Consider the following 27,335-nt stretch of genomic DNA (forward strand, 5'->3'; position numbering starts at 1 on the left):
GGACCGCACGGTCTCTGTTCCTCTCACAGATCCCTCTGCTTTCTGGCATTGGCACCCCACAAACAGAGCTTCCCAGCAGCATGGTTCACTGGAGTCCAAGGAGTAACCAGCCAGCCTGAATTATGCTGGTTTCATTTATTATTTCACCAACAAACAGACAACACCTCCTGAGGCTGAAGAATAAACACGAGAAACTATTGTTTGTATTTTATCCTGCTTATGGACATTCCTGACTAAATCAAGGGTGTCCAATGTTATCCAGCAAGGGCCAGCGTGGGTGCAGGCAAGCACTAGGACACCTGATTCTACTTATCAAGGTCTTGATTGAAGACCACGATTAGTTAATTAGTTGAATCAGATGTCTTTTTTGTTTTTACCCAGTGCAAGGACACCTGATTCTACTTATCTAGGTCTTTATAGAAGAACATGATTGGTTAATTAGTGGAATCCTGTGTTAAAGTGCTGGACTAAAACAAATCATGCACTCCGGCCCAATCCTACACTGGTCCTTTTTGGATACGATTGGACACCCTTGCTTTAAATGAATCATTAGTCTTGCCATTTAGGGGAATTGATCCATGACGTGAGAATAGCTCATGGTTTTAGGCTCACGTATGCTTCTTAAAGACCACTTGTACAATTCTGAAACAGTCCAGGCCATAGCGGGGACATCCCTAGTGAACAGCTGGGCTGGCTGAGGCAGCCCTCAGGAGACCACAGCGCTCTAAAGGTTGTGCAGAGAGGATGTCCCCGGACCCAAAAATAGATTCTCCACTTCCTGGCAGGAAATGCAAAAACCACACGCCATCCAATCGGACCAGAGCCTCATCGACGGACGATCGAATGATGAATAATAAAACTGTGTGAAACACAATGCCGTAACTCGGGGATACTTAAATCTGGCCCTCGAGATCGGTAGTACTGCCGGTTTCCTCTTCTGCCTTATAGTCCATGGTCCACTACCATTATTGATCGGTGCATCTGGTGTAAGTCAAGCCCTGATTAGAGGGGTCAATAATTAGCTAAAGATTCCACACACTGAGTTAGCAATGCCAAAACTCACTGCTGATTGCAACGCATACACAGAAACGCTCGATCAGTCCAGGACTGGAGCGTTGTTCTGCTGCCTGTATGGTGGGTGGCCATATACTGAAATTAGTGAGTACGTGACCCCGGCACCCACATCAGCCTTCAGAAACGCACCCTGCTTTCAGGACAAAACCAAGTTGGCAGAGGCTATTTCGGGCTGCGTAAGCTGCAGTTTGAAGTCTGCGATTTGTCAGTCTGTGACATTAGGATTTGACCTCCCTCAGTTTATTTGTGACCTCTGACTAAGCTAGCAGCATAACATCTGCCTGTTAAAACACTTCATTGGGTCTGCTTTAAAAACATAAAAAACAAACAGGTTTTCAAAACATTTATCGTTGAAAATGACAAATGACTTCTTCCCCCAGTCTAGTTCAGAGACAGCTGTTTCTGTGTGGATGGGACTCCAAATCAAGCTTGAATGTTGCCCGTGGTCATTGCAACCCTCTAGGTTCATTCCAATTGCTTATTTTTTCCTCCTTGCTTCCCTTCCCAGCGTCCTTTCTTAGCTCCTAGCTCCACCCATCAGAGGTCGCAAGGAAAGGAAGCAAGGCAGTGGTCTCCAACCATGGTCCTGGAGAGCTACAGGGTCTGCTGGTTTTTGTTTTCACCTTAAAATCAGCACCCAATTGAGACCCAAGACACCAGGTGAGTTGAGTTAACTGTGTAATCAACTGCTCTAATTGATTCATGAAGTGCAGAGTAACTATGAAAACATGCAGACCCTGTAGCTCTCCAGGACCAGGGTTGGAGACCACCGAAGCAAAGAAAGGACATGAGGACAGAGCTATCGAGGAAGCGTATATTCGGCAAATGGAACGTCTGTTCAGTCAAGCATCAGTTAAACAGCCCATCAATTACTGATGTGGAAGATGGTGAAGGGTAGACCCACAGGTCAATCGTTTATAGATGAATGTATAACTACTTCCGCAAAAAGGATGCACTTGTGTTTCCTTGCTCAAGCATCCATCGGGAGCCTCCTAACCCCTCGCTCCTAGCTCCTTCAAGGACCATGTAACAGGTTGGAATATCTTTGAAGATGGCAGACCTTGATTTCTGAGTGAGGCGAGGACCAAGGAGACATAAAGGATGGATAAAATCGGCGATTGGGATGAGACCACAGTCTTTCAAAGCTAGAGGAATGACGTCCACCCCAGATGAAGACTGTGATGCAGCTGAACTGTGCGCTCACCTGTTTGTACTCTCCCCAAGTCCTCTGGAAATCCACACTTCCGTTGACTCTGCGCTGAAACACAGTCCATCCACCTCCGCTCGTTTCCATGTCACAAAATACCTGGATCGATAAGACATAGCGTTATTCTCTCACTCCGAACACAAACTCTATCAGTCACGTACAATGCACATCCAGCTCTTTTCTTTCTACAGATGAGCACATATATAAATACTAGAAAAGGACTGCATAATATAGCTCTCATTATCTAAGTTTCATTAAAGCATTTGCAGAAACAAGGTTAATTTTGTTTTTGTTTTTTTCATTTTGCAGGAAAAGTTTTAGTTTGTGAAGTACATTATAGTTCCCTGGAAACTGAAAAGGAACATCACTACAACCTGAGAAGCAAAGAAAGAATTCTGAGAAAAACTAATTCAAGTTCAGAGTGGACACAAACCCTTTAAAGAAATATTTGGATTCTTTTGGCTCAAGATTTATATTCATTAATATGTCAATGCAGATTGACAATTCTCTTATATTCCAAAAGCATCTGTAAAGTCTCTAAACTGAGAGGAATAGTGTTCACCTTTGTGGGCTCTGTCATGTTGCCGATGTGTAGGTAGTACACGCCACTGATGTTATTTCCTGCTTTAAAAGCATCCGCACAGTCCCGAAACTTCTGTTCCCTCGGCAACGGCACTGTTCACAATCAAACACACTCCTTACATTACAGGGAAAAGGCACAACTATAAATCAAAGTCACATTAGACACTTCTGTTAGGACCGAGTCTGGAACCTTGGAGCTAGCTGATTCACTGATTTTAACATGCTCACTTTCCTCATTTTAGCTAGTTAATTTACTGATGTTAGCTAGGTAATTTACAATTCCATTACACAATGGCTTTTTAGTTTCACCACCATGCAGCAAGTTAACAGTTTCATAACATAGCATGACATAATGATGAGAACAGGCCATTCAGCCTAGCAATGCTCTCCATTTTCCTACCACTAAAGGGTACCTATTAACTTATCGTTTTCCAACAAGCTAGATAGTACAGTATCTAGCACTGTACCAAGCCTGGTCTCGAAAAAACCCCAGTTTCTGCTCATTTCAATTAGCTAAGGGAGGGCTCTTGAAACACCTCAATAGCTGCCTTATATAGCTACCGCTTTAGTTAACATGCATGCACCAACTCCACTCCAGTAAACACCAACTGAACTTCCCTAAAGATAAAAATGAAAGAGTAAAGACATCTATTGCTTCTATAAAAAGCTTAGCAAGTTTGACTGTACAAAGGTCAACATGTAAGCTTTGGGTAAAAACCATAACCATAGCCATACCCATAACCGTAGCAATAAATAACGCTGACAGATAGCAGTCTTGGCACATTTTTTTACTGATCATGTTTTCTTTGTTATCATCAGATTTTTTTTTCCCCATTCCATCCCTTCATCTTTGAAAAAAGAGGTCGTTGGGTCGCAAGCGTTTCTCTGCAGATGGCGTCCCAAGAAGGAAAAACAATCCTCCTTCGGTCCGTAATTGAAAGCAGTTGTGTTTGCGTGTTGTGGAATGTCTCTGTAAACACACGTTGACACATATTCTGCACAATTTTACCCACAATTTCAAAGGGTTGATTTCAGAGTTTTCAGGATACTTTTCAACCAAACCCTGCCAAGTAGATCACTGTGAAGAGAATATCCATCTTACTAAGCTTACTGGCTGTCACAAAGTAAAAAAAAAAAAAAAAAAAAGCAAAGATCTTCCACAATCTTACATCTTTCAGATGTGCTAAACAGCAATAAATTTTCATTTGGAGTGTGGCAAATTGTTTTATGGGAAGACACCAGACACACATATATTATATTTGGTCACAGCCCTTAGAAGTCTTTTCACAACACTAAAATGTATGGTGCATTCCCAACAGCCTCTTGTCTCATGCTCTAAAGAAACTGGGAGATGCTGATACAGATGGTCGCTGCTGTTCTTGTATAGTGTGGATGAAATACAAACTTGGAGATCCTGATACAGATGGCAACTGCTGTTCTTGTATAGTATGGATGAAAGACAAATCGCAAGGAATGATGTGTGATTGAGAAGGGGTCTACAGCGCTGGTCCTGGAGCTAGTTCAGCTATATTTCGGGTATGCCTGACCTTACACAAATGGCGGCTGCCTTGGCTTGTTTGCATGTTTCATGCCCAGTGAAGTCAATGCATGTAGTGAGGCCAGAAGAAGGTGTTTTCCTCTATGTAGTCAGAGCCATTGTTAAGAGCATTTTCATTTCAGTGGTAACTGTTTTCAAGCCCACATCTATTCTAAAATGTATAATTCATTCAATAATGATTCCAGTACTTTTCTGTTTATACATCCATTCATTTTGATATTAACTGATTTGAACTGTTAATGTTTGTGGGACATAAACCAAAGCTTATACTGACAGTGCTGTTCTAATCATAAAAATGATTTACAGACAAAATATTTTCTTTTTAAATAACTATTTGAAAAATGAGTGGGCAGGAAATAAACCTTGTGAAGAGGTTTAAAAGAGTGATAGTCAATTGAATACCAAATTGTGTGTGTGTCCCTTAGCTCACAGACAGCAGTGTGGTGTGTGTACCTGAGCTCACAGACAGCATAGTGGTATATTTACCTGGGCTCGCAGACAGCAGTGTAGTGAGTGTATCTGAGCTGACAGACAGCATAGCGGTGTGTGTACCTGAGCTCACAGACAGCATAGTGGTGTGTGTACCTGAGCTCACAGACAGCAGTGTGGTATATTTACCTGGGCTAACAGACAGCAGTGTGGTGTCTGTACCTGAGCTCACAGACAGCAGTGTGGTGTGTGTACCTGAGCTCACAGACAGCATAGTGGTATATGTACCTGGACTCACAGAAGCAGGTGTAGGTGAGTGACATCTGTGTTACCTGCCACAGACAGCAGTGTGGTGTGTACTGAGCTCACAGACAGAGTGTGGTGTGTGTATTTGGCTCACAGACAGCAGTGGGTTTGTACCTGAGCTCACAGACAGCAGTGTGGTGTGTTACTGAGCTCACAGAACAGCAGGTGTGTGTGACCTGAGTAGAGCGTGTGTTTCCTGGCTCACAGACAGCAGTGTGGTGTGTGTACCTGAGCTCACAGACAGCAGTGTGGTGTGTGTACCTGAGCTCACAGACAGCAGTGTGGTGTGTGTACCTGAGCTCACAGACAGCAGTGTGGTGTGTGTACCTGAGCTCACAGACAGCAGTGTGGTGTGTGTACCTGAGCTCACAGACAGCAGGTTGAGGAGTGTGTGCACGGACTCTGCGAGCTGCTGTTGCTGGCGCTGAAGGATGGAGTTGTTGGCGCTCGCTGTGTGCAGCTGTTTCTGGAGGGAATCGATGGAGGCGGACTGCAGTACCACCAGCTCCTGCAGCCTCTCCTTCTCCTCCCGCAGGTCCTCCAGCTCCGTCTGCTGCCGAGACTCCAAGACCAGAACCTTCTTCTCCAGGCGACTGGAGAGAAAAAAAGGCCAAAGTAACCCTTTAAAGAGTAGGCTTTTGGAATGATTTGTTTGTTCAAAGTTCTAGAACTCCATTGCTTTCAATTACCAGTAGTGATTGCTACATCAGCATTAGAATGTTCAGTAAAGAAAATTCTAATGACGTATTTGTGATGTCACATCCTAAGGGGTTCAAGAGCAACCATGACAGGAGACCAGCAATTACTACTGTCATTTAAACTGATCAGTTTCCTCTCAAATGTAATAATAATAGTCATTGATCATCATCATCATCACCATCATCATAAAACACTATAAACCTCTCGAACCATGTTTGTATCTCGGTAAACGCAAATTTTTAAGCACATATCACAGGATTCATAGGAATTCTCAGGTTAGTTTGTGTAAAATGTATAATTTCTCAGGAACAGCAATACAAAAAAAATACATATTTGCTAATGTTTCAAGCATTGTAGTTACAAATTCAACCACTAGACATCTCACCAAACCTTTACGAGTTCACATGACACCCATCCTGGCCTCACTACACTTCAAGAATTAAAAAAAAAAATGTACTCATAACTTTAAAGGCTAGCCTTGATGTCACCACGAAATACATTACCGGTGTCATACACAATCTCATCATCGCACCAGGCACACATTTTAAAACAAGAGGTGACATTCATAGCTGGGGCTCCAATTTTATAGAACAATTTTATTAAATCTTATCAGGGCCTGTCTTCTTTAAGATCTCATTTTAAAACCCATTCTTTGAACTTTCTGTCAACCCTTTTTACCTGCATTACTGTTCTATTTGATGTGTATTGCCGCTATTCTGTTTTATTTCTTTACCTACGCTTTTATTGCGTGAAGTGCTTTGTGCACCGGGTAAAAAGAGAAAATAAAAGCACTATCTAAATATTATCTGACAGACCTCCCTTCTGTTTGTGCATACGCAGCGCATGAATGCTACCAGTGCCAGACGATAGCTTTCTCAGAGGGTCTCGGTCCGCTGCTTGCGAAAGGTATCGTATGGAACGGGACTGTGACACTGAAGAGTCCCGTATGGGATTAGTTGGGAAGGAGTCCCGTACAGGATTGATTTCCCTGTGATGGATGGCCTTTTAGGCGTGTTTCCGGTAGCTCCGCAATCCGCTGTGTAAAAGCGACACACTGCACTGGCTGTCAACCAAGCGTTCACGAAAATAAACTACAACGGCTAAATAAACGACGACGGGTTTTTATCCCCAGCACTAATTAGGCATTTATGTATAATTAGAACATAATTAGTCCGACTTTCATGTTGTTTTTTTTCATCATCTTATTTGTTTATTCGTGTACCATGTGGAAAATGCCTGGGCTCCATACTTTAGTGATAATTCCCCCCAAGATTATATCTGATTATTATTCATTTAAATAAAAATGATACATTTTTATATACGTTTTTTAAACTATAAATTTATTCAAAGAAGAAGCTTCTGTTTACTAGTGTTTTGCTTTTTTTTTTTTACCTTCACTCACAAAAAAGAACATGGTTATAAATAAAAAACCACCATAAAGCTAGCAGTTCACATGTATTAAAAGAAACTCTGATTCTGAAAGCAAATATTAATGATTGATTGGTGGGTCTCCAATCTGAAATCACATACGCACATACCAGGCCGGCTAGCGGTCATACATACGCATTGCATTTTATTAGCATTTGAACAAAAATGTTTTAAATGTAAATGTAAACAATCTATCGGGGATTCGTGTAGGCCCACCAAGGCAAAACAATCAAGTGAATGTCAGAAAACCACATACCTTTATTTTATACAGGAATAATATTTATGAAGGTCAGCTGGCTGATATAGTGTCAATACGTGGATTTCCTTTAACTATAGAAACCTAGCTACAGAGTACAACTGCGACACATTAATAAGAAGAAACAATCTGAAGGGGTGCCAACAGGGACTTTGGGCCCCTTGAAATCCTATGTTCTAATGATCTTTCAGGGCCCCAGTCAGTCAGGCCCCTTGGAAATTCCCCCACCCTACGGGCCCCAGTCTGCCGGATATGCAGTACTCAACACTCAGCTCTGATTTGGGAACCCCATACATGCTGAAAAATCCAGGGGCGGTGATTAAAAGTGTGTTTCTACAATCTATTAATTCCACATGCTATTTTGTAAAAAAATTATAAGATAAGGCCAAATATGTCTATTGTTTTTATTACTGTGTATGCCACATTTTTAGTTTTATTTCACGTGAGCTGGGGCTTTCTGTTAGAGGGACTGCCCATTAATTTTGCTGAAACTATAATCATAAATCAGGGAAATAATGTTGCTGTTATGTTATATTTTGGGCTCAGTTCCCTTGCTGTATACTGGCTGAGTGATACATCTCGCAATAAATCATAATTTATAATTAAAAATGATCTTTAAATCTGTGCATTCCCTCATATTATGCATTCTAGGTTGTAAGCAAATCGTTGTTATATTGTTTATATAAATACAATATTGTATATATATATATTGTTGTTAATTGTTGTAAATAATTTACATTTGCCTCCATAGAAAATCACACAATCCTTTTTTTATTTTTATTTTCACACACTTCTAAAACACACTTTGAAATACCGCTTCCACGTTTTGGCACCCTGGGACTTCCCAAGACACAGGACCTTAAATCAAACCCAAACTGTGACAGTCGTGGTCGGCTGTGTGTCTGTGTATTGTTTTAGTTACATGAATCCTACCCTCCTTTCTCCCCAAGTGAACACAGACATGTGGAGGGACCCCACGTGCACCCAGTTAACGCAATGATACATTTTAAAATGTTAAGTAATATTAAAATGTTTGGTGTTAAATCAACTCTTGCAGTACATGTGACCCCTACTGGACTCATTTGCATTCAGTTAGAGTTTAATTAACACTGGATGTTTCACTTTGTAAAATGCACATAAACTTAAATTCACCATCACACAAACACAACACATACTGACTTCCATCACATACGTCTGTCTTGCATGCTCTGGAAGGTTCTGGAAAGACTAGGCATGCTTTGCCGTGAGGAGCAGGCAGAAAGAAAGGCATTCTAGCCACGGATGAAAGTGAGATCATCCTCTTGGTTATTTAAACAAACACCCTTCTAATATGCATATCACAGCAAGCAATATATTTTTTTATGAAATTACCCTTTAACCATATGCCACCAGAGATATAAATATAGAGCAGTGACTTAAGCTTTATTCAAGGCATCAACCTTTCATATAAATTAATCATGCAAATTAGACATTTGTAGTGTCAGTATAATTCATCTTAAAAATCACTTTGTTATTTTATGCTACCTGTTTTTGTCTTGTAGTTTGGAAATTTCAGTGACCTGCATCAGGAGCTCCTTCTCCAATTTGTTTGTCGATAACGAGTTCTCCAAAAGTTGGATCTCGATTCTCGAGGTCTGGTTCATAACCTGCAACGTGCATGCAAGCACACACACACACATACACACGCAAACACACAAATACACACATACATACCCACACACGCACACACACGTGCACATACACAGACACACACACACACACAAGCGTATGCACAGGCACATATATAGAACGAATGTGCACACATAGGAGAGGGAGAGAGAGAGAGAGAGAGAGAGAGAGAGAGCTCATTTTCAATCCATGACTGAGAAATCATACCCAGGAATGTGGACTCAAGTGCTATTTACTAATAGTTGATGACATATAATAATTTAGCATGAGCTCTGGTATACACAGATACACAAACAGAAATGATTTGTGTAGTGAACTGATCCGATTCCTGGCAGTAATTGCTGCAGTAGACCAAATAGAGAGTCAGCACAGTAGATGTGTCTTGAGCCAAGTTGTTTTTCACTGGTCGTTCACCATAGAAGCGTAGACCTTCAGATGCAAAAGCAGCACTTACACTTACCATTTAGAGGCCGATTATGATTATGGCTAATATCATATCATTATTAATGTTTCTAATTAGAATGTCTTCAAAATGTCTTTTATTTCTAATATGATCATATGTTCCAAAAAAGCTTTTCATAAATGATTAATCCTTGCTTTAACCTGTGTAATACATTTTTTGTAAAAAAATGTAGTACTTCTATTTAAGAAAATAAGTGCTATAATATTATTGTCCTATAATATTATAGTGACTGTAGGTAAGTGTATCAGTGGAGGTAAGCAGAATAGTGATTTATTCAGTTGAGCTGTGTGCTGTGATTAATTTGTTCAGGTGAGCTCTGTGCTGTGGTGAACTTGTTCAGTTGAGCTCTGTGCTGTGGTGAACTTGTTCAGTTGAGCTCTGTGCGGTGATGAATTTGTTCAGGTGAGCTGTGTGGTGTGATGAATTTGTTCAATTGTGCTGTGATGAATTTGTTCAGGTGAGCTGTGTGCTGTGGTAAACTTGTTCAGTTGAGCTCTGTGCGGTGATGAATTTGTTCAGGTGAGCTGTGTGGTGTGATGAATTTGTTCAATTGTGCTGTGATGAATTTGTTCAGGTGAGCTGTGTGCTGTGGTAAACTTGTTCAGGTGAGCTGTGTGCTGTGGTAAACTTGTTCAGTTGAGCTCTGTGCTGTGGTGAACTTGTTCAGTTGAGCTCTGTGCGGTGATGAATTTGTCCAGGTGAGCTGTGTGCTGTGATTAATTTGTTCAGGTGAGCTGTGTGCTGTGGTAAACTTGTTCAGTTGAGCTCTGTGCTGTGGTGAACTTGTCCAGGTGAGCTGTGTGCTGTGTAACTTGTTCAGGTGAGCTGTGTGTGTGTAGAATTGTTCAAGCTTGTGCTGTGGTAAACTTGTTCAGGTGAGCTGTGTGCTGTGGTAAACTTGTTCAGTTGAGCTCTGTGCTGTGGTGAACTTGTCCAGGTGAGCTGTGTGCAATGATGGATTTTCTCAGGTGAGCTCTGTGGTGTGATGAATTTGTTCAGGTGAGCTGTGTGCAATGATGGATTTTCTCAGGTGAGCTCTGTGGTGTGATGAATTTGTTCAGTCGAGCTCTGTGCACGGTGATGGATTCATGCAGGTACCTGGGTCTCCACCACGTTAAGCTTCCGCGTCTGTTCGGCAGTCTGTGTCAGCAGGCTGGTTCCTATCTCCAGCATGGTGGCCGTCTGGTTGTGCACGGCATGCGCCTGGATCTGCACCATTTCGGTCTTTATGTTCTCCTGGATGTAGTTTTCCAGCTGGGATCACAACAAGGAGGAACACACCTCAGACAGCGAAGCCACTGCTCCACACACACAACAGAGAAAGCGCCTCTTTTATTAGATCTCATTCTATGAGATCTATCCATGCTTCTGAACATGTGACCAGGGAAACATTTTACTTTCACTTCTTCTTATTATTATTATTATAGCACCTTTCTCAAACTCAAGGTTGCTCAATATGGCACTGCAGATAACTGAGTGTACATACACACAAAGAGGGGGAAATATAAAAATACATACATGCACTCACATGAGAGTGAATGAGAGTGTGGAGATGTCTGAAAGGAATTGTTTGCAAATGAGCGCTACTGGAACACAGCACCCATGGGATATGCTAATAAAACTCTGTGAAGTTTTAGGGCTCTATCTTACACTTGGCGCAACATGGCGGAAACCCTATTCTTCATTCTTCACATTTTTTAAATTATAGTAACCAGCTTTCTAATACTTTCAGAAATTATACCTCGGCTGATTTCTCTTGACACTCCATAACTGAACTAAACAATTTTACAGAGAATATGTGTATTATAAAAATAAACATTAACCTTTTAAAAAATCAGAAAAGAAAACGAATCTGTACCACATTTCAAAATGAATTCTGCAAATTTAAATGAACTCGCACGCAAGCAGGTCTTATGTGTCAAAAGTAAATTTACCGTTTTGTAGTCTTGCTAAATCCACCATTACATTAGCAATCTGCCAGGTGCAAACACTGATGGCTTTTAAAGAGAATTGAAAAGGACACTGATTAGTTTATTGCAGGTTACGCCCAAGAAACTCCTATTACTAATTAAGAGACTGAGTTCAGCCCTTTTGAACCTTGAGCCTTACTCTGTGCTCAAATTATTTGAGGTTAACCTAGCAAATGTGGGCTTGGACACACCCTAAATGCACGTCCATGTGCTTTACATCATGTGCTAAGCTCATTTAAATAGTGCCCTTAGAAGATGACGGATCAGCGTTTTTGTTGCTCTGGGTCCAGTTCACTCAGTAAATCATTTTTCTTTTCTCTTTATCCCCTCTTATCAAGTGTTGTGGTATCACTGGTGCTAAAACCCCATTTCATCATGGTGGATTGTTAAGACCTTTAAACAAAGACCATTATGTGTTGGATCTGCCATCACTGTACGGCCCAAGGATTTCTCCCACATATTCAGCATCTGCAATTCTCTCCTTTATTTTGGCCCATTACCATTTCCTCTTGCTCACTCTATTACAGACAAATTGATGCACTTTGCTGTTCAAATATACACACTAGAAGTGACCCCCCCCAGCCAACTTTAAAGACAAAGTTCTTATTTATTTATACCATGAATGGTCCAGTCACTGGCCCTCTGCCCAAATATATCTCTTTCAAGTACAAAGCAGTAGCTTACAGCATATATGAGTCTGAAAAGCACGGAGCATTCCTGGTAATATGAAGTAAACATGCGTGAAAAAAACACACCTGTATTGAAGTGTAGCGCTAAACAATTTGGCAGGCTAAAAATGAATAACAAGTAAAACATATTCAATTTTAATACCAATTGAAAGAATATTCCAGGGTTGGAACATCTGAAAGCACAGCCTGGACATTCCAAAGCATATTCCAAAGTATGAAACAATAATGCCCATTTACTGAACACAAATCCATTAAAAAATAATAGCATAATCATTAAAATCATTAACAAAATCAAGAGATATAAGACATTTTGAATAATCGCCAACGCCGCTACCTAAAAAGGCATGCAGAGCTTTGGAAAACTTTGGCACGGGGAACGGGCAGGGTTTGGGGGAATTGCAGAAGGGGAAAACAAAGAGTACTGGGCTTTTTTAATGTTAGTTCCCCAAAGACGCTATGTGCCTTGACCAGTTAATTGACCCTTGCTTCCTGCCTTTGGATTAAACTTACATGGGACATGGCCACAATATGTCCTTGGGAACAGAGATATACTTTCTAAGGGTCTGCCGCATTGCTGTTAACTTAAACCAGATGTCTCTGTCTTTGTGGTCTTAGTGTCTCCGAAGCCTGCTACGGTACCACGGGCACAGAGCCAGTTGTCAACGACAGAAAAAATGATTGTCATGGAGGGAGCTAATTGCAGCCATAAAATACTGAAGGCAACAAGTGCACTCTGTAGGATAAAGTATACCCGCTCAAGCGGATTGGAAGCCGAGGCTGGTAATTGGCTGGGACGGGGCCGTCCTGATTGATGGCACACAGAGAGCCTCGGAGGGAAAGAGTGCACTCTGGACATGGCGGACCTAATAACTTAATCCGTCTCTTTAAGGCTGAGTGCCGAGCGGAGGCGATGGGTAACGTTTAACGCGCTTGTTATGACTTGTTTGGATTTCCCCCGTAATCATGAGATGTCAGAACAGGCACCCTAACCACTACAAGCGATGAATCAGCCTATAGCCTGTATTCGAGATATGAGATTGTGCCGGTTTGTACAATGGCATATCAACAAAAGGCTCTGTGATTGGGTCTAATATCAATAAAGAAACATATTGAAGCAATTGAATGGCATAGTACATTATAGTGTCACGAAACTGAACCTTCTTTATTAGCCAATCATTCACTACTAGCTGATAAATTCAAACAGGAAAAACAAGGACATTTTAAAAAACTAGAAAGAATGCACTCAGTAGAGTGCAGACCTTCGCCAAGGCAGACCTCTCCCCTCGCATGAATGTAATCCAGTCATTACTTTTCGAGATATGTTTGGCCTGATGGTAGCGCTAGAGAAAAGGTCAAGGGATCACCAAAATCAATATCTTTCTGTCTCTGGGGTGCATGAACGTGCCCAGCAAATTCCATCACAATCTGGCCGTTATTTTTCCAGATATGTCTGTCACGAATGGACAACCAGACAGAAGTAATAAACATTGATTTAAAAGTGTGTTTGTAGTTCTATGCTTATTAGTAAGAGAAAGGTTCTTTTCAGCGCTCAGATGTACAGGTTTATGCCGTTACGTAACATTGCCACAACAGTGCAATGTTTTCCTAGCCAGGTCTTGCACCTGGGAGAGGAAACACCGTCAGCTGTCAATGCACTCTTTAGTGGTGCATCGTATGTGACAGTCGCGAGAACTACCCAAGGGTCAGCTTTACTAAGGCTTTAAATCAGGGGCCTCAAACTCCAGTCCTAGAGGGCTGCTGGTTTTTGTGATTTACTATCAATTAGCAGCCAAAATAGACCTTGGAAATAAGTGCTGGACCAGCAGAAACAGCGCCCTTCCAGGATTAGAGTATGAGATCCCAGCTGTAAAGTGTCTGTGCACTGTAAGTGATTGCATTGTCGACAACACATTGGTTAACTTGTTCCCCATTTTGAAATATACTGTGCCCATCGTCTTTCAGTACTGGAGCCACATATAGCCACCGGCATGATTTTCAAAACATGGTGGATGAGTAGCTAGTTAACTAGCTTTACAAATCAATATATTTGTTTTGTTAGATTTGGATAAATACATAAATAAATAAATCTGGCATATCCCAGCATGCATTGAGTGAGAGGCAGGAATACATCCAGGACAGGTCGCTAATCCATCACAGGGCACACACACAATTACACATTTATGCCTATGAGCAAATTAGAGTCTTCAATTAGCCTAACCTTCATGTCTTTTGACTCTGAGATGTCACACATCACTCCAGGGAGTTGGGTTGATTTTGGGTAAAATATATGCTCACACCAGTGAGTTGGGTTGATGTTTGGTAAAATACATGCTCACTCCAGTGAGTTGGGTTGATTTTGGGTAAAATACATGCTCACTCCAGTGAGTTGGGTTGATTTTGAGTAAAATGCATGCTCACTCCAGTGAGTTGGGTTGAATTAGGAATTGTGGGCTGAAGCGATATCCCACATGTTCTGCCAAATACCACAGCCCTGAGAAGGGGGTTGAATGACCAATAGAAATAGTTGACTTTCAACCCCTCAACCCCACTCCAATCAGGCACGGCTTGACCACGACTGCACTTCTCTGCTCTTTTTTCGACACATACTTCTCCGCGGAACAAAAAAAACAAAAACAAAACAAACAAATCTGAATCGGAGACGTGTTTGAGACCCGACAGGAACACGATGCAGCCGTTGGGCCTGGGTCACGGATCTCTCCAGAAACATGCCTGGCTTCTCCGTGGGGGGGGGGGGGGGGGGGTGTTCGCTTATGTCTCGGGCGCTGCGTGTGATCCCCGAAATATCTAGCATCCCGGGTCTCCAACCAACAAAACAAAAACTTCCTGTTGAAGCCCTCCTGTTGAATCTCCTCCAGCAAAACTTTTAGTAGCTAAACTATTTTAATCCCCTGTCTGTCCATGTCTTAGAATTACATCTCAAAGAAACATTATTCCAATAAACCTAAGCCGAGTTCATTTTTCAGTGGAGCCATAGAGTTATTTAGTTAATCTTTGAAGTTATACAGAGAATCGCAACTTAATGTGTTATTTCCTATTAGTAATAAAGTATGGTATGAAGGATCATCATTTGATCTGTTGTTTCAGTTTAAGTGGGATAAGAGAGTGAACATTTCAATGACTTTATTAAAAACTAATGACCCACACTTACTGTACCCACCACCATTCAGTCAGTCAACTCAGGTCACACTACTGTAAATATTTTTTTTTCTATCATCAGCCAACTGTGGCTTTGGTTCTGTTGCAGATGTGTGTGTGGATAGCAACCGGTTGTGTGTCTATAGTCTATATACACACAGCATTTCTATCTACTGTATATCCACACAACCTATTGCCTGGATCAGAATCTATGTTGCACACTAGTCGCAGTGACTAAAGGGAGACTTGACTGAGGCCTTTTGATAGAACATTATGAAGTTTTGTAGAACAAGCAGAGCAAGGTAAACTGGGTAAATTGCACTCATATCAGGAAGTAGTTATTTATACACACAGATTTGTCAATATGTGGAACAGCTTGGCAGGCAAGACTCTCTGGGTATCTGCCAGCACCTCACAGACCAAACTTTTTATTATCAATTATTATGTCTTTTTTATGCTACATACATTTCACAGCAGTATATCGAACAATATAAATTGCAATATCTGCATGCAGCAAAGAAAAAGAAAGAAGCCTTATATTTTGAAATATTGTGATAATACAGCTTGTTTCAATATATATCTTGCCCGTGTCCCATTTCTGTAAGGTTATGATTTGCAGTCATAAGACAATAAACTCTTTTCAGTGACAGGCGGCCTCTGAGTCATACATAAGAATCCAAGCTCCAGTATGGTGGGATTCTGGTTTAATAACTAGGATGCTGGGGGAGAGGAGAGGCCATTTCATTGATAGCATGGAGCCGGTTAAATGGAACGGTTTATGCTCGGCTGTTTGCGTTTCCCCCCGTTTTACAGACAAAGACGCCGTTTATTTGTTTTGGGCTTGTGAACGAGGGAACAGTTTACACAGAAAGTGAAACTGGATCCAGTACTTAACCCTGCGGGTCCCACTTAGCCTATTACAGAGCCCGACGCAGCTTAATAAACTACTGTAGATTAAGGTCAGACGCATTCGGTTTTAAACAATTTACCAACGTAATAGCCGTTAAAGTGGTTACTTCAGAAAACGTATGGTTAATACCTTCAATGCCTCTAAGCAATCTAACAATCTTTAATCAATTTTTTAATGGCTACGGCACTCACTATAGCACTTGTTGTTAAGAATGTCAAAAGTAAAGGAAAAAAAATCTGGATCAGAACCATTTTCCAAACGGAACTCTGAATAGACCTTCCTGTTATGGACAGGAAGCAGAGGTTCTGTGTCTCTCCATGGTGCTTTGTGAGGAGATGCGTGTGCGACAAATGTTTGAGTCGGCACACGGGGTTCAGCCTTGGGGCTGTCTTCATATATCACATGCATCCCATGTGCACTGGGTCAGAAATGACCCGCCCTCAATGGACCTTCCGCCATTAAAGCCTCTTCATTGAATTTTTAACCCTAAATCAATATTTTTCATGTAGAAACAACCTGTCACTCGTCAATAAATCGGTGAATAAGTTTTTTCCGACTTCACCATCCAGAAAGACTGTTTCTTCAGTCTACCATACGCATCTTTACTACAAAACACACATCATAATAGATTTTTTTTCTTTTTCTCCCCAAATGGATGTGGTGCACTTAATATTAGTTACAACCTCTGATTTCAAAACTGCAGGGTTCAAAAAGACTCATAAAACAATCTTTGTACCCTGGTGGTGTGCTGCATTTATTTTAAAAAATATTAAAAAGGACAATGTTCAAATTTGTCTCATGGTAGGGTCACTCCAAGAAAATTCATCACATTTCATGCTGAAAAAAATGACATTTTAGGGGTTTTCACTGCTTTTCAACTCAGTACAGGGTCATTTTTGACCCTGAGGACAACAGGAGGGTCCAGCAGTAATGCTGGTCTCCCACATGGCATGGCTTCCAGACGATCCCCCCAGACCCCAACGGACTGCCCCCTCCTTCGTTTGGGAACTGGGTGTAAAACGAGATCCGGGTATTTTTCATTAAGCGGCTGTCAATCTCGGACATAGGAAAACATTTCTTCTGTGAATTATCACTAAACTTTAAGCACTGTAAATGTTGACATTAAATTAATAATAAACCTGGGTAACCAAGCTTCTATTCACATATGGATGGATAATGGACAAAGTATTTCTTTAGCAGATTTCTTTACCGCGTTTTACTGTAATATATACTGGGTGTTTATTTTTGCACCAGTCAAAATGCATCAAGATGTCCCCAAAAATGACAGGTGATTTACAATTCAGCAGACTATAATAAACTTAACATTACTTATCTGTAGGTTTTTATAATTAAGATCAGTTGTGGCTAACCACCATTACTCCAACACACACACACTACCACTGAAGTGGTTCTTTTGTGTCCTCTTGCATAAAATATGAATGTATAAAAGAATCAGAGCTTTGTCATAGCTCTGATAGCAGTGTATTGTGCTGGTGTGCTATAGTGGTGGATGGCAGTGGTGTATTATAGTGGTAGATGGTAGTGGTGTACTGTACAGGTGTGCTATAGTGGTAGATGGTAGCAGTGTATTGTGCTGGTGTGCTATAGCGGTAGATGGCAGTGGTGTATTGTGCTGGTGTGCTATAGCGGTAGATGGTAGAGGTGCACTGTATTGGTGTATTATAGTGGTAGATGAAAGTGCTGTCACACTGTACTGAGTGGTTTGTTTGGTGTACCTTGTAAAAGTGTGTTAAAGTGGCTTGTAAGTGATAGCAGTGTATTGTGCTGGTGTGCTATAGCGGTAGATGGCAGTGGTGTATTGTAGTGGTGCTATGGTAGTGGTAGAGTGACTGTATGGTGTGCTATAGTGGTAGATGGTAGCAGTGTATTGTGCTGGTGTGCTATAGCGGTAGATGGCAGTGGTGTATTGTGCTGGTGTGCTATAGCGGTAGATGGCAGTGGTGTATTGTGCTGGTGTGCTATAGTGGTATATGGCAGTGGTGTATTGTGCTGGTGTGCTATAGTGGTAGATGGTAGAGGTGCACTGTATTGGTGTATTATAGTGGTAGATGAAAGTGCTGTACTGGTGTACTATAGTGGTAGATGGTAGCAGTGCAATGGGCTGGTGTACTATAGCGGTAGATGGTAGCAGTGTATTGTACTGGTGTACTATAGTGGTAGATGGTAACAGTGTATTGTACTGGTGTATTATAGTGGTAGATGGTAGTGGTGTACTGTACTGGTGTGCTATAGTGGTAAATGGCAGCAGTGCAATGTGCTGGTGTATCATAGGGTATAGTGGTATAGTGGTGGGTCTCTAAGCATTTTGCAGGATATATGAGTCTGGAGGGACTGGGCTTCAGCAGAGCACTTTCCTACAGTCATAGGAAATCAATAGTGTGAGTGCAAATCTCTTTTTCAAAATCCCTCTTTCGATACTATAGTATCCTTAGAAAAATACGCCCCCCCCCCACACTCTCTCTCTTTCTCCCTCTCTCCCTCTCTCTCTCCTGTCGTTTTTATTTCCTGATGTTTAGTGTCCTCTGCAGAGGGGTCAGAGGGGGCTCTGGCTCCACAGGATGCCTCGTCTGTCCTGTCAATCACTCACGAGGCCGGGAGCGCAGCTAGCTGGCTTACAGCAGGTGCCAAAAAGAAGCCATTTCAAACAGCTCTAATGCCACATGAGCAATCAGAGCATACGTCTGTGACAATGACAATTCACTGTTTCCCAGAATGCCACACGACAAAAAAAAGGTAACTCTCCTCTAAAACACGATCGTATTTCACACAGAAAATGGCCACAACCTCTCAAGCAGAGCTGTTTTGGTTTGAGGACTTGAAGTGCCTTTGGTCTAGCTTTACAAAGGAATGTCTTAACAAGTTGGTCCCATTTAAGCATTGGAAATTCCTACTAAGTAAATAAATATAAGTATAAATACATGGCCATGTAAATGACCAAATAAACACACATTTCTGCACAAAATATTGCGTGTCTATACTAAAACTATTTTTCATTTTAATCACAATATGCATCTTAAGACGCTACCCTCACTTAATATAGTTCAGTACACCAGTGTTCGGGAAGATTCTGACAGAGACTGTTATTGTTCCCCATATATAACTTCTACCAAAATACGGCTGTTGCAAGTTAAAATAATGCGGTCGCAAGAACAGCGCAGCTTGTGCGATGAATCACATTTTCAAAATATTTCCAGAGATTTCTTTTTAGCGTTCATCGTTCGGTGAAACGGAGCCTGAACAGATTTTCCCTGTCGTAATGCGTCTAATTTTAAAATGCGTAGGTGTGGGAAGCCGAGCAGAACAGGCAGATGCACAAGCGTACGCCTCTAGTGCGGTTTTGTGCCAGAAATGTGAACCTTTGAAATGCCAGCTATTAGGAAAACAATAAAGATTATAAACTTACTGGAAAAACAGTTATGATCACTTCTGTAATCCCGCGGTACCATCCTTATTTGGTAAAATAGTACTCTTTTCTTATTTTAGAACTGCTATTACTGTTTTATGTATTTATATGGATGTTCACTGAATGACTATATGATTACTTTATATGTATCATAACTACATATTTACATTGTATTATATTTTGTACCCATATTGGAATTAATATTATCATGCTATTTGTAAATGTATTATGATTCTAGATTTGTATAAGTTGCACATCCAATCGCTGGTCTGGAAATGTTGCTCAAAATAACTAATACACTGTAAGTCCCTCTGAACAATATATCCAATAAATGCATGTATGTATACTTTGTAGTGTCTTTGCTCTTTAATAAGTGATTTTGTAGTTTTCTATACGCGCAGTTTCGTGTTCTATTTAATCTTCATTCCGTTAGCTAGGAAGGTCAGTGTAAAACTTCTACACAGATGAGAAGGGTGAACCAAACAAGAGGAGATCCAAGGGACTCCGCAGCCAATCAAAAGCAAGGGGGAATGATTAGGTCATTAATTTAACACCCCTACTTTTTAATGAGAGTCTGAAGCACGACTATACCGCATGCACTTACATGAATAAGATTATGTACATAACAAGCAAGCAATGAGTGTGTTTCTGGTTATATGTGTATCTTCTAATGGCATGTTATGGATATGGATAACCGAAGCAGATGTATTTAGAATTTTTACTTGGGTTACTGGTTGGTATGGATAACTGGCTCTAGGGCTTTAGTGATGTTGCATCTTCACCCACTGGTCTGGGAATGAGTTATTAGCCAGTTTGGGCTGTATTGCTCATATTAATCAGGTGGATGCTCTTGTGTTTTTCCTCTATTGTAAGTCGCTCTGGATAAGAGCATCTGTTAAATGAATGTAATGCAATGTTCTGTGATCCTTCAGTCGAGATGTTAAATCATAAGAAGTGTGCTGGCATTAAATGCACACGGGGGGCTTTGTTTCTGTGGTTGTGAGATTATTACATTAAATTACATTCATTTAGCACAAGCTCGCATCCAGAGTGATTAACAATGCTAGAGAACCTAAGCACACCCCCCTGATCTATATAAGCCATACTGCCAGACCTGCTTAACAGCATTCCAGGGGCCTGTATGACAAAGCGGGATTACTCAGATAGCTGGATAAGCGCACTGAGTAAAACCACGGAACAGCACTTTCCACTTCAGTCCTTGGGTCCTGCGGGATCTGAGTTAGATTTAGAGCTATCCAGCTAACTCGGTAATCCTGCCTTGTGATACCAGCTCCAGGCCAGTGGGTAAAGATCACTAACTGTAAGTTAGCTATGCTAACCAAGAACCTTGAAGAAGTACAGATCTTGGAAATGTGATGTTTCCCTTTCTCTGTGCACATCTGAGTTTGATGAATGTTGGGCAGGGCTGGAGACCACAGGGCGGGCAGTATAAACTCTCCTTTCTCTCGTTTCCCTCCTTTCTCTCGTTTCTCTCATTTCTCTCCTTTCTTTCGTTTCTCTCCTTTCTCTCGTTTCTCTCCTTTCTTTTGTTTCTCTCCTTTCTTTCCTTTCTCTCCTGTCTTTCCCGTTTCATCCTCTCTTCGTTCGCCCGCGCTCTGCCTTCAGCGAAGGCGCGCTTCAGAGCCGCCAACATCCGTCAGCGTTTTTTTTACCCAGAATCCCCCAGAAGGTCAGGAAGGTTTCCAAACCCCCCGCGATCGAACCGCGACAAACATCTCACTCATCCAGGCCCAAATCAGGACCAGATGGGCAAAGTCAACACGGGGGGGTGGGGGGGAGGGCGGTGAGCCGGCCTGCGGCTGCCTTCAATGCTCTTCCTGAGCCTGCCGTATTTATTTATTCGCTCGCCTTCCCTTGTGCCCACTATTTCTGAGGGCCCTTGTGTCAGAGGCCATTGTTACAACGCATCAATCACAGGTGTGACAAAACACATCATGCAGTGTTATAATGCATCAGTCACAGGTGTGACAAAACACATCATGCAGTGTTATAATGCCTCAGTCACAGGTGTGACAAAACACATCATGCAGTGTTACAATGCATCAATCACAGGTGTGACAAAACACATCATGCAGTGTTACAACGCATCAGTCACAGGTGTGACAAAACACATCATGCAGTGTTATAATGCCTCAGTCACAGGTGTGACAAAACACATCATGCAGTGTTATAATGCATCAGTCACAGGTGTGACAAAACACATCATGCAGTGTTACAACGCATCAGTCACAGATGTGGCAAAACACATCATGCAGTGTTACAACGCATCAATCACAGGTGTGACAAAACACATCATGCAGTGTTATAATGCATCAGTCACAGGTGTGACAAAACACATCATGCAGTGTTACAATGCATCAATCACAGGTGTGACAAAACACATCATGCAGTGTTATAATGCAACAGTCACAGGTGTGACAAAACACATCATGCAGTGTAACAACGCATCAATCACAGGTGTGGCAAAACACATCATGCAGTGTTACAATGCATCAATCACAGGTGTGACAAAACACATCATGCAGTGTTATAATGCCTCAGTCACAGGTGTGACAAAACACACCATGCAGTGTTATAATGCCTCAGTCACAGGTGTGACAAAACACATCATGCAGTGTTATAATGCATCAATCACAGGTGTGACAAAACACATCATGCAGTGTTATAATGCATCAATCACAGGTGTGACAAAACACATCATGCAGTGTTATAATGCATCAATCACAGGTGTGATTATAATACATCATACAGTGTTATAATGCATCAATCACAGGTGTGATTATAATACATTATACAGTGTTGTGACGCATCAATCACAGGCATGATTATAATACATCATACAATGTTGGGTGGCACAGTGGTCCAGTGGTTAGCACTGCCTCACAAGAAGACGGTTCGAATCCCGCCAAAATCCTCTCTGCCTGCCGTTTGCAAGTTCTCTGTGTGTTCGTGTGGGTTTCCCCTGGGTACTTTTGTATCCCACCACACCAAAAGAGTTTAGGTGTACTCCTGCTATTGCCCTTGACCAAGGCACTGGCCTCAGAACTGGAGTTACACTGTGCCTGCCCACTTCTCCAGTGTTATAATACATCAACCAAAAGGCATAATTCCTGTCTCAATAGGCAGTGATTTTTAGTTTTAAAGATTTAAAATCATCTGTTGCAACATGTAATGTAACATATGTCGTGTAACCAGGGGTTAAATTGGGATTTGGGAGGTGGGTGGACCCTGAGATCTGGTGGGAGGTGGGTGAAAAAAGGTACAAACCAATGAATGTCTCAGCTCAAAATAGTTGTATCTTTATTGTATTTTGCACATAATTGTAATTAAGGAAAACAATGTTTTAAAAAGAATGTATACTATGGTGCAAGCTTTTACATAATATATTTCAAGTTTACTGAGTGTCATTAATGCTGATAAATAATCCTCCTCTTGTCCTCACTTTCTTCCTCTTTTATCCATCTTTCTTAATCTGGTGAGGCACAAAACTTTCCTTTAAACTAATCATTGATCTCAAACTGTTTTAATTAATTTTCAGTGATTAACAAGCATGCAAATATCTGACTAATCAAATGGAAAGGGACACAGCTTCTTCGCATTGTGTTAGGGAGATTAAATGATAAATGCAATTTAGAAAAATCTGTTTTAATCGCTGAACAGTGGCGGAATCTTCCGCTGATTTTCCTTGAGTATCAATACAATTAATCCACAAAATAGGCTACTCAATACTATCATATATAGCCAGCTCTACCCAAATAGGCAGTTTTAGCGAGTAGCCTAGGCCGTATAGCCTACATTTATTCTCATTTGCAGTACGAAATTGAGCACATTTTTAATCAACATTATTTGCAGATGCATGCACTTCTTTCTCCGCACACGTATTCATGGCAAATATCTGCAATGTGTAGGATAGATTGTAAACACAATTTAAGTGCAGGTTTTTGCTGGTTATTCTGAGAGCTAACATGGTAGATAACAGACTGGTGTATCTTATTTGTTAAGTGTAGACTACTTGGTGATTAAAACAGATTTTTAACTGATAAACTGAATTTATGATTTAATCCCCCGAACACGGTATGAAGACGCTGTGTGTTAGGCTACTTGCCATTTGATTAATCCGATCTTTGGCACGCTTGATTCTAAAGGAAAATTACTAATGAAAACAGGTTGAGATCAATGATTAGTTTAAATGATTACATTTTTGCGCCCCACCAATTTTCAGCTCACCAGTCGCTGCTGAATAAAACGTTATATATGTGGGAAATATTCAATCCTAGCTTAGCTGCTGACCAGCAACCTGCCGATTTTGCTTAAGTAATCAAAGTTGCCGTTAATAATAGCCGGCGTTCGTGGGGGCTGTTTATTCACCTCTCTTTAAAATGTTGCATAGATGAAATTACATGTTAATGAAATTACCTACCGCATCCGCTTCCAATCAATCAAGACAATCAACGATATTTTTCTTTTTGTGCTGTCTATATAAATTACTGTTCCTCCTGAGTTTTATTTTCTTCGGATTTTTGATTGGTTGAGCGAGTAACTGGCTAGAGGGAACACATGGACTGGAGCCTAAATAGACTGGATTGTCATAGTTATTTGTAAAACTGCCGGTCAAAATTATTTATTTATTTACCAAAGGTGGGTGGATGCCGTCCACCCGCGTCCACCCCCAATTTAACCCCTGACTGTAACACACCTACACACACACACACACACACACACACACACACACTAAAACTTTCTATTTACACTACAGCTTCAATAAAATCTTTTTTTCTCAGTATCATCTGAATATATAAGATTCGGAAGGCTTTATGGTTTTCGTGGCATCAGGGCAAACTTTGGGATGCGTCCTTCCCCCACAGCAAAGCATGAAAGGAAAGCTACTAAATAAGACATGCTGCAAATTCTTTGCTCTATGTTGACAAAAGGGTTTGGCTAAAACACGCTAAACAGCCTTTAAAAACTTTTCACTCTGACACGGTGTTCTGGGAAACGCAGTTCGTTTCTGCGATCCTCGTACAGGAAGGTCCCTGACTCTGCATCCGATAACCATCTCCCACTGATCCAGGGATTCAGAGGGTCAACACTACCACACACAGGGTCCCCTAAATCAGGAACAGAACGTGGGGGGTGGGGGTGGGGGGGAGGACAGGCTGCAGCCAGCCCATTGATCTAATAACCATCACTGACGGGTTTCTAAAGTGGTTATTATTTAGCGACTACCTGTTTTGCTCTTGAGATTGTTCCTTTTCCATGGCAGGAAGTTGGAGGCCAGCTTAACAGGGGTAATAAAAGGGGAATTTGGGGTCCCTTCTTGGCTCAACACATTGGCATGAAGCCAGAGTATGGGACGGGGGTGAGGGTGGTCCCAGGGGGTCCATGCCTGGCCTCCAAAGTCCTGCTACACACTCTAGGAATCCACCCCCGCTCCAAACTCCAAAATAACCCCCCCCCCCCACAGTGACGCCCCCCTCCCCTTCCTCTGCCTGTATTTGTACAGAGCTGATTGGCTGCCAAGTCTCATATAGATAAGTAAAACAAAAACAAAAAAAAAACACTTCAAGTCTCCAAGCTTCAGCTTCATTGATAGGAATACATTCAAAGTAATAAAATTCCTCACACATGCAGCCTTTGGAAAAAACACCTATAAAACAGATTTTTTGTCGAAATGTTATAGTCTCATTTTTAAATATATGTAGCAAAAGGAGGGGCTGTGTCTGACAGAAAGCACATCAAAGCTTCACTCTGGAATGTCTCCATAATGTATGTGTTCTGACAGACCATGTGGGGGGCATCTGGGGCGTAGCTATAAAGGCACGCTACATGCTACCGCTCAGAGCAGTGTGAGGTCTTAACCACCAAATAACATTATTTCTACCGTAGGCTACAGGCTAAGTCAGCCCACACCTGTGACAGGCATTCAATCAGCGTTTGTCCTTTACTTTGCGTAGTCATTAAAAACAAGCATCTTTATTCGGCAATCGCTAAAATTAAGCTGCCAGACCAAGTTTGTGAAGAAAACGTTTGTGAAAGTTATAGACAAATGTTGATTTAGTGTCGACTGATTTGACCGAGTCTGTGAATGCCCTTGGCTCTTTTCCGTATGTCTGCTTCAGTTATCTGTTTAAGACTGCTGGAAGAGCTGGACATTCATCAAAGACTGAAGACAGCAGATATACATTACTTTAGCACAGACATACAAAGCCCAATCGGCTCCTCTGGAAAGGCATAAAATCTAACATATGGCTGTTTGATAAAAAAAAGGGCCTTCTTTTGAAGGATAAAAATTTTGCATTTCAGATCGTAAAGCTTCAAACAACAGGATGTATAGATTTATCCATCCATTCATCCATTTTCAAAGCCACTTATTCGTGGTCAGGATTGTGGAGAGGGCTGCAGCCTATCCCAACATGCAGTGGGGCACGAGACAGGGGAACACCCTGGACAGGTCGACCAAACCATTGCAGGGCCCACACACCATTCACTTACACATTCCAGCCTACGGGCAACATACACTCCAAATAACCTGCTGCATGTCTTTGGACTGAGGGTGTAAACTGGAGTACTCTGAGGAAACCCAACCGGACACTGGGAGAACATGGAACCTCACAGACAGGACGACTGTATGGATGTATACACAGGCTTATCGAATGAGCTTATCAAATCCTTCCTAAAGTGTTCAATAAAAATGAATAATTGATGGTCCGGGCAGTCTGTGTTGCCTTGCCACCTACCCCTACATTCTTTCAAACGCATATATATATCAGAACATATATATTAATATGCAATCTATTCTTGTCTAAACCAATAATCCATTTTACATGTCTTTAATGAGTCTTTAATGGCTCTAATGTCTCCCTATCTGTCTGACTCATTGCATGTGGCAAAAGATTCAATTTGAGAGCAGTGAGAGGGCATGGTGTGGATTGAGAATGTATAATATTCGGGTAAATATAACCTTTTTTTCAGAGCCACTGAATGTTCAATGTGCATGCTACTGTATTTAGGGACTTTTCTTATTCAGTAAATAATACAGTATCATTAAAAGTAATCGCTTGGAAAAGCTTGCATTCATTTACAAACTGAGTGGAAAACCACGAAATTTATGCATTCGTTGCAGTGCAATTTATTTGTTGAAAGGGACTAAAAAATAGTCTATGACTCTCTACACATCAATAGAATATCATTTGAAATATCAAAATATCGAAAAGATGATAATGTTTAGCACCTGGTTTGCTTTGATCAGGATAGCATGCAAGCACGTGACGTGTGTGTCATTTTGAATGGTAATCCACTGGGAGATTGATATAACAGACCATCTTAATGCTCACAGAAGTAACTGATAGAGTGATATAAATGGTGAGCGATAGTTCACGTAAAACGATTTACTAGTCATATGTAATACTGATTAAGCAATCTAGCTCCTGCCATCGGCTCATCAGCAGGCAAATAAAAATGACAAAATAATTCAACAAATGACATACCTCAGAAA

At 41.3% G+C, this 27,335-nt stretch overlaps 1 protein-coding gene across 1 annotated transcript in view; it reads right to left on the reverse strand.

The window, feature by feature from the left end:
- The window catches only part of angpt4 (angiopoietin 4), a 59,508-nt gene that overhangs the window by 18,010 nt on the left and 14,163 nt on the right, over positions 1 to 27,335 (reverse strand). The window contains exons 2-6 of the mRNA XM_064304693.1: positions 10,769 to 10,924; positions 9,064 to 9,185; positions 5,517 to 5,749; positions 2,844 to 2,956; positions 2,279 to 2,380 (exon numbers count right to left, since the gene is read on the reverse strand). Of these exons, the coding sequence (XP_064160763.1) occupies positions 2,279 to 2,380; positions 2,844 to 2,956; positions 5,517 to 5,749; positions 9,064 to 9,185; positions 10,769 to 10,924 (726 nt within the window). The remainder of the gene's footprint in view (positions 1 to 2,278; positions 2,381 to 2,843; positions 2,957 to 5,516; positions 5,750 to 9,063; positions 9,186 to 10,768; positions 10,925 to 27,335) is intronic.

This window comes from Anguilla rostrata, chromosome 13 (genome assembly GCF_018555375.3).
Source record: "Anguilla rostrata isolate EN2019 chromosome 13, ASM1855537v3, whole genome shotgun sequence".
NCBI classification, from domain to species: Eukaryota; Metazoa; Chordata; class Actinopteri; order Anguilliformes; family Anguillidae; genus Anguilla; species Anguilla rostrata.